Genomic DNA, 14,214 nt, shown 5'->3' with positions numbered 1-14,214 from the left:
TGAAATTATTTTGGAAAATTCTGCGATTTTCCAAAAAATTATCCTTTTAAATTTAAAGGTATACCCCTATTTTTCGCAATTATGAACATTGGCCTAAATGTTTCAAAATTTCTATTCTTTAATTGTAAGTGATTCGTTTTCTCCGTATCTAATTTTGAAATCATTTTCGCTTCCAGCTGCTGAAGGAAGTCGTCCGCTTCCGAATCGGAAAGTGAGATGTTTGCAGACGATTCACTTGCGTGAAAACTACGACTATTGGGTGGAAGTTCACAAAAGAGAACAACAACAGGAGGAAGAAGAAGCAAAAAGCAAAGAAAAGAATTCCGAAGAGGACAAGCAGCAAGGAGGAGAAGCTGAAATGGAAACTATTGAAGAGGAAGGAGCATTGCAAAGGCATTATCCGACGGTAAGTAAATATTCTTTTTTTTTTTTTTGTCCATGTATATTTTTTCTTATTTTAAATATAAACACAACGACTTTATTCTTGAAATTTCATATCAATACTTATCAACAGGTACATTAATATGTACCTGTTGATAAGTATTGATATGAAAAGTATCCGACCGATTTAAAGAATTGAGGCCTTTCAATGTGTTTCCATTTTTTTTTTAAATTCTGCGATTACAATTGTTCATATTGATGATTAAGAAGTATATATAATTTTACACATAAAATTTATACACAATTGAATTTTATAATATTAGCCGCCTTTCACGACCAGCTGATTCGCCTAGATTATTGCTCGCTAAACATTTCATTTAAATATTTTATATAATTGAGTATCTTAATAGTTTCTTTAGAAAAATATTTTTAAGCATCAAAATTTGATAGTAATATAACTCATATTATTTTTATAGAAACCTTACGCCATACTGTTCATTATATTTTGTATCTATGTATTTTTCCATCATCTCTAGAAAAGTTTGTACTTTAAACTGAAGCGGAAATGATTAAACTTCATTTAATAGAAAAAAAAAACTTGCCGAAATAAAACATTTTTTTAAAAAAAAATAGGAATATATATGAGTACATGGATGTGTGTGTGTGTGAAAACCATGTTTGCCTTAACTACTACAGAATTATTGAATTAATAATATAGATGTTATCGATAATATAGGTTAAATTTAACTTTTATTTTTTGTATAATAAATTGTTGCAAAATTTATTGTACAAAAGATACTTAAGATAACATATTAAGATATACGTTATAATGTATTAGATAACTTACGTATTAAGATACTTAAAAGAGTTTTTAAAAATCGATGAAAAGCAAAAGTCTAATTTATATACTAAAAAATGTTATCATTGAAACGATAATTTTTTAAGATTTAAAATTATGTAAAATTTATTTTTTAAATAAAAATTTCGGATTTTTATCAAATTTCGGTTATATATATATATATATATATATATATATATATATATATATATATATATATATGGGTAGCTCTAGGTGAAACAGTCTAGAATGTGGAACACCAACACATTCACACGTACAAACACGCATTCATTTTTATTATAAGTAAAGATGAAAATGTATGATGTGAACTTTTCCAATCTTGAGCAGTCTATGTTAGAATATTCTTTTACAATAATATATTTTAATTTGTGTTCACTGTAAAGGGCTATTCATCACACTCAGTTTCTGTCAATTCGGTATTTCATAGATTCTTTTAAATGAATAAGATTTTAACAAGATATAAGTTAGCTCTTTTCTATAATAATTAAGAGGTAACAAAGCAGTCATTAGTTGAAATAGATATCTCTAAATCACAGACGTGAGTTACAGCGAGGAGACTGTCAAAATACATTTTTTTCTACTTGCTCTTTACAAAACTTTTTGGCCTAAACCTAAGAATTTGATACAATTGCTAACCCAAATGTTTTTAAAGGTTATAAACTGCCAAATATAGTAATGTAACTGTATTCTTTAATTAATTTTTGATGATTGTTCAACTGTTTCTCACGATTTGGCACAAAAAAATAGTCCAGTTTTAATTCTGAATGTGATAAAAGATTATAGATGCCTGTTGATAATTGAAGAAATTCGCCAACAAAATCCAACATGAATTTAAATATATCATTTATCTATTAAATATTTTATATGTAAATATTATAAAAAAGTACGGTAATGACATTCAAGATTTTCTTAAATTTTAATTGATTTTTCTTCAATACAAGAATTTATGAATGAAAAATAACAAATGAAGTAATAACATTTCCATTAAATAAGTGCTACAGTATAAAGAATATCATCTCATATTCATTTACAAATACCATATATTAAAAAATTAATAATAAAGAAAACAATTTATATAAGGAGGATATTTAACTGGACTGTACAATTACTGTAGATTTAAATATGGTAGAAAGGTCCTGTAAAATAAATTTTACCTTTTCTTTGACCTGTTTTCATAGCTTTCAATTATAATCACTTTTTCTTGGGGTCTTAACCAAATTCGACTAGCTATCAAATTTCTCGACATTCTTTTACATTCAGGGCATATAATTTCCACATTTGAATATACAGTCTTTTTCTTGTCAAGGCTGATTCCATTCCAGGAAAGGATACATTTCAAGCAAAACACATCATCACAACTTTGAAGTAAGCCAAATTGGTTTTCCCCTGGCCTTGTTCTATTTAAAATAATTTTTCTACAAAAGCTGCAGTTTCTGGTGTCACCAATTTGACTTAGATTCATCAAACATTTTCCATCCAAAGATGTTAGCATTTCCATTTCGAGGTAACGGAAATTATTTTTCCGACCGAAGATCATAACTTGTTTTGAATCGGTACTTAAAGATTGAAAAGTTTCTTGACAAATACACATTTCAAATCCAACACTGAATCCAAAAACATTCATATGTTCTGTAGCTTTAGTACTAGGCACTGTTGGACCATAATTCGCTGGTTTTATAGTTAAATGATGATGAACAATACTAGGTTTTTCGGGCACAATTTCAGCTGTGATTCCATTCACCACGTCATAATCTTCTTGTGACTCCAAGACTTCTGCTAATATTTCACACTGGAGACTCGGCATAAAAGGAATCAACATACTATTATCGGTTAAATACTGAAAATTAGATAAGTAAATATCTGGAATTCTTAATATTTTCGCCGTTTCTTCATTGAAAGAATTTTGATCAGAACCAGCTTCTTTCCATATAATTATATGAGCAAAACGACAATTCTTACCGAATATGCACGATCCTTTTATAAAATACCTACACACGTTATCAGGAATAAGACCGTCACCATGTCTATGAGGAAACAAACATTGTGTTCCTTCTCGACAACCCGAATTCGCAAAGAAGCGACAAACTACTTGATCCATCTCAAAAGGAAAAAAATATACTGTTCTTTCCTTTTTTTAACGCGAACGAAAAATAAGAAATTGGACGGAAGAATAAATTACTTTTTTTTATACTACCATCATTTCGCGAAAAATAACGTTTCAAGACAGAAGACAAATTTAAACCTGGTGAAACGGATATAGCTACGCGTTTTTAATAAGATCCTATAAACCGGATGAAGGTTTCCTCGAAATGAAGCTTTATGTCTCCTGGGACAAACTGGATTTGCCGAACGCTTTATCATTTTCTAGGAAATCTCAGTTTTTATGTCTAATAAAAATTGTGTGTTTGTATCTTATGAAAATATGTTCAAACAAGAAAGGCTTAACTTTCATTCAGTTTTAATAAAAACGTGAAATGCTATTTTATAAGGAATATATTTTTTTTATTCCTGGTATATATAGTAACATAATGTCCTGCCAAAAATGATTAGATTTTCGAATGTCACTATGCCGATGCTTAAAATCTCGGATATAATTAAATTAATGTTTTATTACAAAAAAAGTACTATTAGAATTACAATTTCTTTTAAAATTTAATAAAGACACGAAAAATGAAAAAACAATTACATAATTAGACAATGAAAATGCATATAAATGAACAAAACACTAGGAAAAAATTCTTTCAAAACTCATAGGATAGAAGTACTTAGAAATGAAGGATTAATTAGTTAGAACATTAAAATGATTTCAAGTTCTCAAGTTATCAAATTGAGTTCAATGAACTCAATAATTTTCAAGTTCTATTTAAAGAATTCAGATTAGTTTAATTCATAATTTCAAATTCTTGTATCGAGTGAGTCAATGTTAAATGATATACAAGATCGTGAAACTTCAAAGCTATATTGTCGATTAAAACATATCAAAATTTTCACTCTTTTTTTATACTGAAATACGATATGTGAAAACCATGGAAATCGAAATGTTTTTAATGTTCTGTATATACGTATTGTATAGTGATGCAAGCATGCTTCAATATTTTTTGAATTAATTCAAAAATAAAAACTTTAAAATTGTTACAGTGTTGCATTGTTATTTTCTCAGTATTGATAGAAGATGAAAATTTAAAATATATTATAGTTGAATTATCCGTAAAATTTTGAGGTTTTTTTTTTTCAAAAGAGGGTATTTGAAAAGTTCGATATTATGTGATATCTTATTTATAATGGGCCTTAAAATTTGTCTGAAGCCTTCCGTTTTGCTTGGAAATAAATCCTTTTCAAGATATTATTAACAATATTTTTAAGAATTTAAAAAAAAATTCAAATTTTCCGAATTTGAGACTTTTTGGCAAAAAAAATAAATTTGTGAATTAATTTATAAAAGTTATCATAAATTGCTTTTAAAATGCATATATATGTATAACTTTTCATTGCATATGATTGTTTCCGTAGCCGCCAATTAATTTAAAAAATATTTTCACTGATTTTCATGTGTTGCCATATTTTACTTCATACAGGTCTGTTTGTGTCCCAAATCAGCTGTTAGAAAATTACCTAAGAACACGAATATATTATTTGCGATATTTTGTTCATAGCACAACTTCAGAAAAACATTCTGGAAAGAATGTATTAACATATGAATAAAATTATATTTTTACTCGTTAATCCAATATTAAATTTTTTAAAAAGTATAAAGCGGGCAATGAAATAGAACCAAAAAAAGTTTGTGTCAAAATGTTGTTGAGTTAAAGTCTACTTGGAACATCAATAACATTGTTTTATATTGTAAAAGATTTTTATTTTTAAAGATATAATTATTCTTTTTGTGGCGTAAACGAATCAGTTTGTTAGTGCATCTCATCTCTCTACAAAAGAAAGTGTTTATTTCTTTAAGAATGTATTTTTATTTTTTAATCATCGTTTGCATTCTGACAGAATTGTAATTTTGCTAAAGATGATAAATGTCTATTTAATAAAATATTTCTAAATTTATTTTTACTTATTAAATAAGCAGTTATATTATTTATTATAGTATTATTTAAGCTGTGCTAAGAAAGGCGTTGTGTGTGTGTGTGTGTGTGTGTGTGTGTGTGTGTGTGTGTGTGTGTGTGTGTGTGTGTGTGTGTGTGTGTGTGTGTGTGTGTGTGTGTGTGTGTGTGTGTGTGTGTGTGTGTGTGTGTGTGTGTGTGTGTGTGTGTGTGTGTGTGTGTGTGTGTGTGTGTGTGTGTGTGTGTGTGTGTGTGTCATCAAAAATATAATGACAGCAAAAAAATATAAAATTTTTTAAAAAGTAAAAATTAATCCAGGTTATCTTGAATTTTTTATAGACGTTTAATTTAAATATGAAATATTATATATTTCATGTCTATCTGATAATTTAAAATTTCAGAAGTAAATTGAAATTCCTTATTGAGTTGTGATTATTAAATTGAAAATTAGTTCTAAAAATTAGTTCTTTCCCTTATTCATTAATTAGTATCGAAAATAGTTAACAAAACATTTTTTACTGAATTCTTTAATTCATCGTTTGCAAAGTATATCTGAATATAAATGAAAACATTTTGTTAAATGAAATTTCCAAAAGTAATAACTTTTATCCTTTTCTTTCCCTTATACCATTTTTTACCAATAAATATTTTTACAAATTTGTAATATTTTTCACAGCGCTGTAATTTTCCTGGTAGGGGTGATAGTTTTATAGATATCTCTGAAGGATGCTGAACAGATGGCGGAGTCAAAATCTTCGCCTTGGCGACGAATTTGGCGACTATGACAGCAACATCAAAAATTCCAGAAACTGCTAGAATCTTGAGGATTAGGATTCTTCTTCTTTTTTTAATATTTTGCACCCTAAATTGGCAATTTAACAAATTACAAATGAATATCTTCCTTCCAAACAACATTTGGTAGACATTATTTTGAGAATATTATCGTTCTTTTATTCCTATCAAACGCAAATTTAATGACGAAAATTTGTGTCTTCTCACATCACTATCTCAGTTAAAAAAAAAAAAAAACTTATTACGAACTTAACTTACGTACTTATACTTAACGTACTTATTTATTACTTAAACTACGTAGTTTATTGAAGCTTTATGATATGGCAACAAATAACTTTTAGATGTTCTGAAATACAGGGTGAAAAACAACTCTTCATATTTTATCCATAAAAATAACACGCGTATCTTCAATTCTACACATTATTATGTATACTGAAATACGTAAAATTTTTAAAATTCCTATTTAGTTAAGAGGGAAGAATAATCAGAATTCCAGATACTGGAAAATAGAGCTATTGAATTTTAAATTATTTTTAATCTGTTATGAAAAATGATATACTTACGTTTTTCATATTCCTTTCTAAAAACGAAATACAGAAAATATAAAAGCTCCTAACTATATAAAAATCGTGTTTCACCAATGCTCAATTTGTATTTTCAAACGCTTAGCAAATATTTGCTAAGTGAAGAATTTCGAAAACATTCCTTGTGAAATACTTGGAACTTTATTTATAAAATGCTACGGAGAATTTAAGGATTGAAAAACATTTTCTATGAAATCTTGAAATGATTTACGAAATATTTTTTGTCTTTGCTTGTTATTTGCTTTGTAAGAATGGGTATTAAGCAAAGTGAATTGAAAATAAGAGAAAAGAATCTAAATGTATTATTTATAAATTCTTCTATTAAATATAATTATCTTTAAAATTAGAGTAATTTCTTTTGTATTTTTTTTATCAAAAAGGAATTTATTTTTAGACTAGAAAAAATTCTGTGTGATGTTTCTACATTGTCAATAAATTAATAAATTGATTTATGTTATAATGGCTGTCTACGAAATGCAATGCGAAATGAACAAATAAATGAAAGTTTATCTCTTTTTTTCATTTCTTATTTCACCGTATTAATACTAATTGAAAAACCAAATAATGATAGTACCATATTACTGTTAAGATTAATATTGCACTCCAGACATAGTAAGTAATTATATTTGCGATTTATTTATAACATAATAAATCGCATAATTTTGATAATTCGATTTACAAGGTTAGCAAGAAATTAGTTACCTACTTCAGAGGGCTCTAAAATGCGTTATATTGGTCCAAATAAGATAAAATTTGGACTACAGATTATTCAGATGATGCGTTTTACATTTATTAATAAAAAAAATTAGTACAAAAATTCACCAATAGATCGCGCTATAACACAAATGGCATTTATTTGCATATATTGAAAATGAGAAACATAATTTGCTTTACAGTGCATGTCTATTACCATTTTTCTTTGGATAAAAAGAAGGCGTATTCTGCACGAACATTAGCTTCTTCTCTGTTCGTCATGCCTACGTTGCAAGAAAAAGCGCTACTGGTGAAATTGTTCTACCAGAACCAACAAAACTCTGTTGCAGCTCTAAAGGAATTTCGTCGTATGAGGCAGATACGAAGAAGTCCAGTGTCTCCAAGTGTCTTATGCAAGATGATGCAAAAATTTGAAAAAACTGGGCAACTTGGCATTTCTCCCGGTAGAGGACGGAAAAAATCCCGTCTTCCAGCATCAAAAATGTTGAGATCGCGTTCGTTGAAGCCAGCAGTCAGTCGCCGCATGTAATAATGTGTTTGCCAGTTGTTTTCCGTGTTCTGGATATGTCGTATTCAACTGTACGAAAAATCGTACGGTAGATTTTGCATTTTTATCCATACAAAATCAAGTCTGCGCACCTGTTGCAGGAAGGGGACTTAGAGGTCCGTAAAACTTTTGCACTTCAGTTCCTTGCTCGAATGATGATTGACACAACTTGGTCACGGAACATTCTGTGGAATGATGAGGCCCACTTTTGACTCAATGGGCAAGTTAACACCCACAACTGTCGAATTTTGGCAGAGGAAAACCCTCTCGTTATCCAGAAACAACCCTTGCATCCTGAAAAAGTGATAGTATGGTGTGGTTTTACAGCTACCTTTATCATTGGACCGTATTTCTTTGAAGTGATAACTTCAAATGGAATCCAAACTGTTCCGTCACAGAACAACGGTACCATGATATGCTGAGGGATTTTGTAATCCCAACTCTTCTACAGCGTGGATGCCTTCAAGACATTATTTTCATGCAGGATGGCGCACTACCTCGTATTGATCGTCGTGTAAAGCGATTGTTAATACAGCATTTCACAGAATCACGAATTATCAGCCATCATTCTCCAATAACATGGCCTCCTCGCTCGCCGGACAGCACCCCTTGCGACTTTTGGCTGTGGTGTAGTCATATAATTCAGTCATAATATTATAAAGGTCTTCAACCATGACGTAATATGTATCTTTCTAATTTTCTGTTAGCTCCCGTAGAATTTATGCTTTGAATTAAAGTGGAAATGATTTATCTACAGTTAATATAAGAACATTTTTTACTGAAACGAAGAATTTTTTTTTAAAATATGAGTACTGAAAACAGTATTGCTGAGTATTTAAACCTTATGGGCACTAAAAAATATCTTTCTTAATTTATGTAATATCTCAAGAAGTTTTCAACAAAATTTTCTCAGATTCATTATGAACAGATCGATTAGTTAACAATATTTAGTTTTAAATGCATCAAACACTAAGGAAATAAACAGAATCGTTTTGAAATAATCTGTCGAATAAACATGTTAACATGTTTGACATAAACATGTTTGAATAAACATGTTAAGCCTTCAAAACCAAGTCTGTATCCGTTGATAATATTGTCAACTATCAGAACACAATGCGCATGCGTGAATTTTCTACGCCAGTTGAGGTGACGCTACGCAGATTAGAAATTTTTAATTTTCTTTATTCTGTTTTATTTTAATTCAAAAGTACTTCAGAATGAACTGATTAATTAACAATGTTTAATTTTCAGAAATCGATTAATTAACAATGTTTAATTTTCAGAAATCGATTAATTAACAATGTTTAATTTTCAGAAATCGATTAATTAACAATGTTTAATTTTCAATGCATCAAACACTAAGAAAGTAAACAGAATCGTTTGAAATAATCGGCCAAAAATATGTTAAGCCTAACCTCTTTAGTGTGGGAAAAAACTGAAGCCTTACTCATTGTTTGGCGGGAAAGTTCATTTTTACTTAATAATTAAAATTCGAATTAAAAATTCAAAAAAGGGACCCCAGATGCACATTCCCGACCTCCAGGTATGCATGTGCCAAATTTGGTAGCTGCAAGTCAGATGGTCTGACTTGTAGAGCGCCAAAACACACACACACATTGAGCTTTATTATAAGTATAGATATCCGTTCATTCATAAATAAGGTGGTTATTAATGAATTATGAAAGTCACAATTGGTAGAGAATATGAATATTTTATTAGTATATATAATATGTACATATATAAATATATTTATGAATATTATATAATATGAATATTATATAATATGAATATATTTATGAATATTATATAATATGAATATATTTATGAATATAATATAATATGAATATATTAAAACGATAAAAAAACATAAACATAAAACGATAAAAAAAACAATAAGAGATAAAAACAACACAAAAATATTTTTAAAAATCCACAAAATTCATTTAAAGTTAAAATAATTTTAAATTTAATTAAAATTATAATCATTACTTGAAATTTTCTATTAGCTTCTTCTGCTTTAGAGATTTTTATTTTCATGTCCGGAAACTTATTTATATAAAGAACAATTTATTTTTTTCGGTGACAATTCAAAGCTTATTTTTTAAAAATTTTAAATTTATAACTACTTTTAATTAAATTTTCTCACTAGTCTTAGAGAATTAAAATTTATCAGAAATAAAAAATTCAGGAGGAAAGGTCCTAAATTATGTTTTTGGGGTAAATTTAAACGTAATGAAATTAATGAAATAAAAATGTAATGAAATTGATTTAGTATAAAACATGCAAGAATATAAACTTATAAAAGTTTTCTTCTTTTTAATGATAATTTTCTTCATAACAGCAGAGTGCGAATAATATTTCAAAATAATGCTTTTTGTATTAAAATCCTAGTGCTGAAAATAGAATTAGGTATTTTCTGGGAAATGAAGACGTAAATCTAAATTAGAGTTATTTTATTGCTCGATCTTAAACTAATGAAGCTACAAATTACAATTACTTGCTGACAGCATATATTTCTATTTAAGCTTTTTAACCATTCTCAATCTCTCAAAGAGTTCTAAATAGGCATTTTAATGAATTGCTCACCCACTCGATGCTATTTTTGATTTCAAGAAGTGAATTTTTTTTCCTACCCCTCTTTCAGTTCTCTCTCCTTTTTCCTTTTTCTTGTTTGGTAGATGAATTCCCAGAACTAGGTTTTAAAAAAACCACTTGATTTTTTCCCCTCTTAAATAAAAAAAAGCTGCTAAAAGAGAATTTAAGTTAGGAAGTGCACGCTTTCAATGAACGATTCTATAATAGTGATCAATAATGAAGCATTATTACATATGTTTGAATGGCATCTAAATTTAAACTGGGCAATTGATGCTTTTGAATAGAGAGTAATTTTGATAATTAACTGCATCATCAGTTTTGTTGAACGTCATTCTTTGTGTGACCTCATGTAAAAAATGATGTCAATATCTACAGTTGTTATTGCTCGATCTTAAACTAATGAAGCTACAATTTACAATTACTTGCTGATAGCATATATTTGCTCTAGATAGCATGCTCTATTTGAGCTCTTTAACCGATTCTCAATCTCTCAAAGAACTTTAATGAACTGCTCGCCCACTCGATACTACATTTGATTTCAGGAAGTGATTTTTTTTCTACCCCTCTTTCAGTTCTCTTTCCTTTTTGATAGATAAATTCTCAGAACTAGTTTTTAAAAAACGACCTGATTTTTTTTCCTCTTAAATATAAAAACCTGCTAAAAGAGAATTTAAGTTCGGAAAAGTACGCTTTCAATCAACGATTCTATAACAGTGATCAATAATGAAGCATCATTACATATGTTTGAATGGCATCTAAATTTAAATTGGGCAATTGATGCTTTTGAATAGAGTAATTTTGATAACATAACTGCATCATCAGTTTTGTTGAGCACCATTCTTTATGTGATTACTTCAACCTCATGTAAAAAAAAAAAAAAAAAAAATGTCAGAATCTACAGTAGGTCTTTTTTATGTTACTATAAAATTATATAATTTCATAAATGATTTTAATTATTAAATTACATTTGTTACTTTATTTTTATTACCATAAAAAATATTTTAAAAAGAAAAATGTGTTTCACTGTCAAATAAATAAAAAAAATATTAGCTTGGAAGTTTTAAAACTATGTTTTCATTTTTAGTCTCATTTAAAAATGAAACTTAAACTTTGATAGAAATTATTTATAACAATGTTTATATCTCTTATACCTATAAAAACATATTCCTTTATCTTTTTAATCTTCAGAAAATGTTCATTAGCTTATAATAAAAGTGAAATTGCTGAATGGAGTTCCAATTTCTGATTTTCCTTCCATTAAATTCCTATGAGAATACATTATAAAATACTTCAAAGGTAAATCAATAGGATAATGTGGGTCCAAAATCTAAGAAATGTAAAGAAATAACAGAATTTTTTTATTTCAAAAATTATATAGTCTCGAACTGCAAATATCACTTATCGATACACAAAGTTTCCGCTATTAGTTGAAGTTTCCATTTCTGTATAATGGATCTAAATTCTATGAATAACGAATCCAAATCGAGAATTCGATTATTGAACTCTTGTTTCATTTTTTATGTAATCAATAATTAATATCTGAGTTGCTTTTTCCAAAAACTGATTTGTTCTGAATATTGATTCACATCTTTGCCCTTCTTATTTTGAAGCCACAATCATAAATATAAAGTGAGGCCTCAATAAAAAAACGTAAAAAGAAAAAAACAAAATAAAATATTTAATTTTAAATACAAAAAAGAAAAATATACAATATTCGTTATGTAATTTATAACATAATAATATTAATAGGAATGTAAAATTAAATAATTTTTGGTTTTAATTTTTAATTTCGGAACTTTTTTTAATCGTTTGGCTAATGTTAATTTTCAGAGAAGAAAGAAATGACGGTATATTTATGAATGAATCGTCTTTCCTGGTAAAGAAAACTAAATAATATTTACTTTCAATGAGCAAATAAAAAAAATTATTAAAAAAAAGGATACAAATTAATGTTTAGCTTTATTCGCTGTTGAAATATTCCGGATGATTAAATATACAATACATAAATTTCCATGTTGATATCTGTTGTTCTAATAACTTAGCATTTATTTTTATTACAGCCTGTTATTATTTCAGCTGTGTTGAAGATTTTTTTATAGCAAGAATAAATTTTAAATAAAATTATTCCAACAAAATTTTAACGAACAAGATGACTAACATAAAAAGAGAAAAAACTTGGCAACATCTGCCTGATACATTTTGTTTGTTTGTCGTATGACATCAGACAAACAAAAGGAAAACAAAAAGGGATTATTACAGTTCTACATTTGCGAAGTTATAGTTTTCTACAGTTCTACAATTCTACATTTTGAAAGTTTTAATTAATGTGGAGAATTTGAAAGCAGTGTTCTGTGACGCTGCTTTCAAAGACGTTAAAAAACGCATTACGCTTTGACATAAAAAAAAACATATTACGTTTATTCAAATTTATTTTCTTCTTTCGATTTATGTTTATGTAGGAGAAACGCCTTATTCATGTGATTTGACGACCTTCACAAAAATTTAAATATCCCAATTCATTATAAACGTGCAATTTTAATCTTCCTGAAAAAAGACTTTTCCAATGGAAAATTCGGAAAGTCATTTGAACTGTGAATGTTCATTATTCTATTCTAATAATAAAAATGAGTGCGTGTGAGTTTACTATTTTGGTCTGACAATCCTAATTTCATGCGATGCTACAGAACGGGTGCGAAAGAGAAATCTCACTTAAATGCTTATAACTTAGCTAAAAAATGTATTACTTTTAAACTATTAATATTTTATGCACTACATTTTTAATCAAAGACATTGTTTTAAAGTTTATAATATGGCAAAGATTTACGAGTTCTTAATTCTTCTTTCTCAACCGATAAAGGCTTTTAGTTGTTATTTTAAAGACATTCTCATTATAATAATCTAATTAGAATTTAATACTTATATTAGGACCGATAGTATGTATGCTTTAATGTTTTAGTAGGTTTCGAATTTAAGTCGCTTTGAATTAAAATTATCTTAATTATTTCGTAAGACTCTGTTCATGGAAAAAATATATTAATCAAATATTAAAAAATTAGAAATACTTTTTGTTTAACGGTGAATATTTTTATTTAAAAACGAAGAATACTATTCAAAAAATGTATTAATTCGGTATTGAAAAATATGGTGAAATTGTCATGGTTAGATTTTCGATCCACCCGTACAACTGTAAAATTTTTATAGTAAGATTACATCAACTTTCTTATATTTCTTTTACTTATGTGTATTACAAAACAACTAAAAACAAACTTAACTTCTAAAAAATTTTTAATTATTGTACTGAGCATGAGCAATGGAAAAATTCTGTCTACTATCGATTTAATTTTAAACTTGTTTGTAGTGCGACAGAAGTTATAAAAATTGTAAAATATAATGAAATTTTCATATAAAAATTCTTTTACTTGCAGATTTAAAAGATATTTACAGATTCAATTTATATTTTCTTTTTTTATCTCTACTAATAATAAAAGTGTGTGTGTGTGTGTGTGTGTGTGTGTGTGTGTGTGTGTGTGTGTGTGTGTGTGTGTGTGTGTGTGTGTGTGTGTGTGTGTGTGTGTGTGTGTGTGTGTGTGTGTGTGTGTGTGTGTGTGTGTGTGTGTGTGTGTGCGCGCGCGTGTGATTGTGTGTGTGTTTCTCTAATTTGTCCCATGCTGTAAGTATGGGAAATATTTTTAATTT

At 27.9% G+C, this 14,214-nt stretch overlaps 1 protein-coding gene across 2 annotated transcripts in view; it reads left to right on the top strand.

The window, feature by feature from the left end:
• LOC129978693 (cGMP-inhibited 3',5'-cyclic phosphodiesterase 3A-like) overlaps positions 1 to 14,214 on the top strand; it is a 679,937-nt gene that overhangs the window by 655,035 nt on the left and 10,688 nt on the right. Inside the window, exons 14-15 of one of the 2 annotated variants that reach the window (XM_056090657.1) lie at positions 177 to 406; positions 5,963 to 6,032. In XM_056090657.1, the coding sequence (XP_055946632.1) occupies positions 177 to 406; positions 5,963 to 6,019 (287 nt within the window). In that variant the 3' untranslated portion in view covers positions 6,020 to 6,032. Of the gene's footprint in view, positions 1 to 176; positions 407 to 5,962; positions 6,033 to 14,214 lie in introns of those variants that run through there. The other variant, XM_056090656.1, reaches the window with a different exon arrangement.

Source organism: Argiope bruennichi, chromosome 1, assembly GCF_947563725.1.
Source record: "Argiope bruennichi chromosome 1, qqArgBrue1.1, whole genome shotgun sequence".
NCBI lineage: Eukaryota > Metazoa > Arthropoda > Arachnida > Araneae > Araneidae > Argiope > Argiope bruennichi.
Note: the sequence above shows the minus strand (reverse complement) of the source record. Positions and strands in the feature narration are given on the sequence as shown.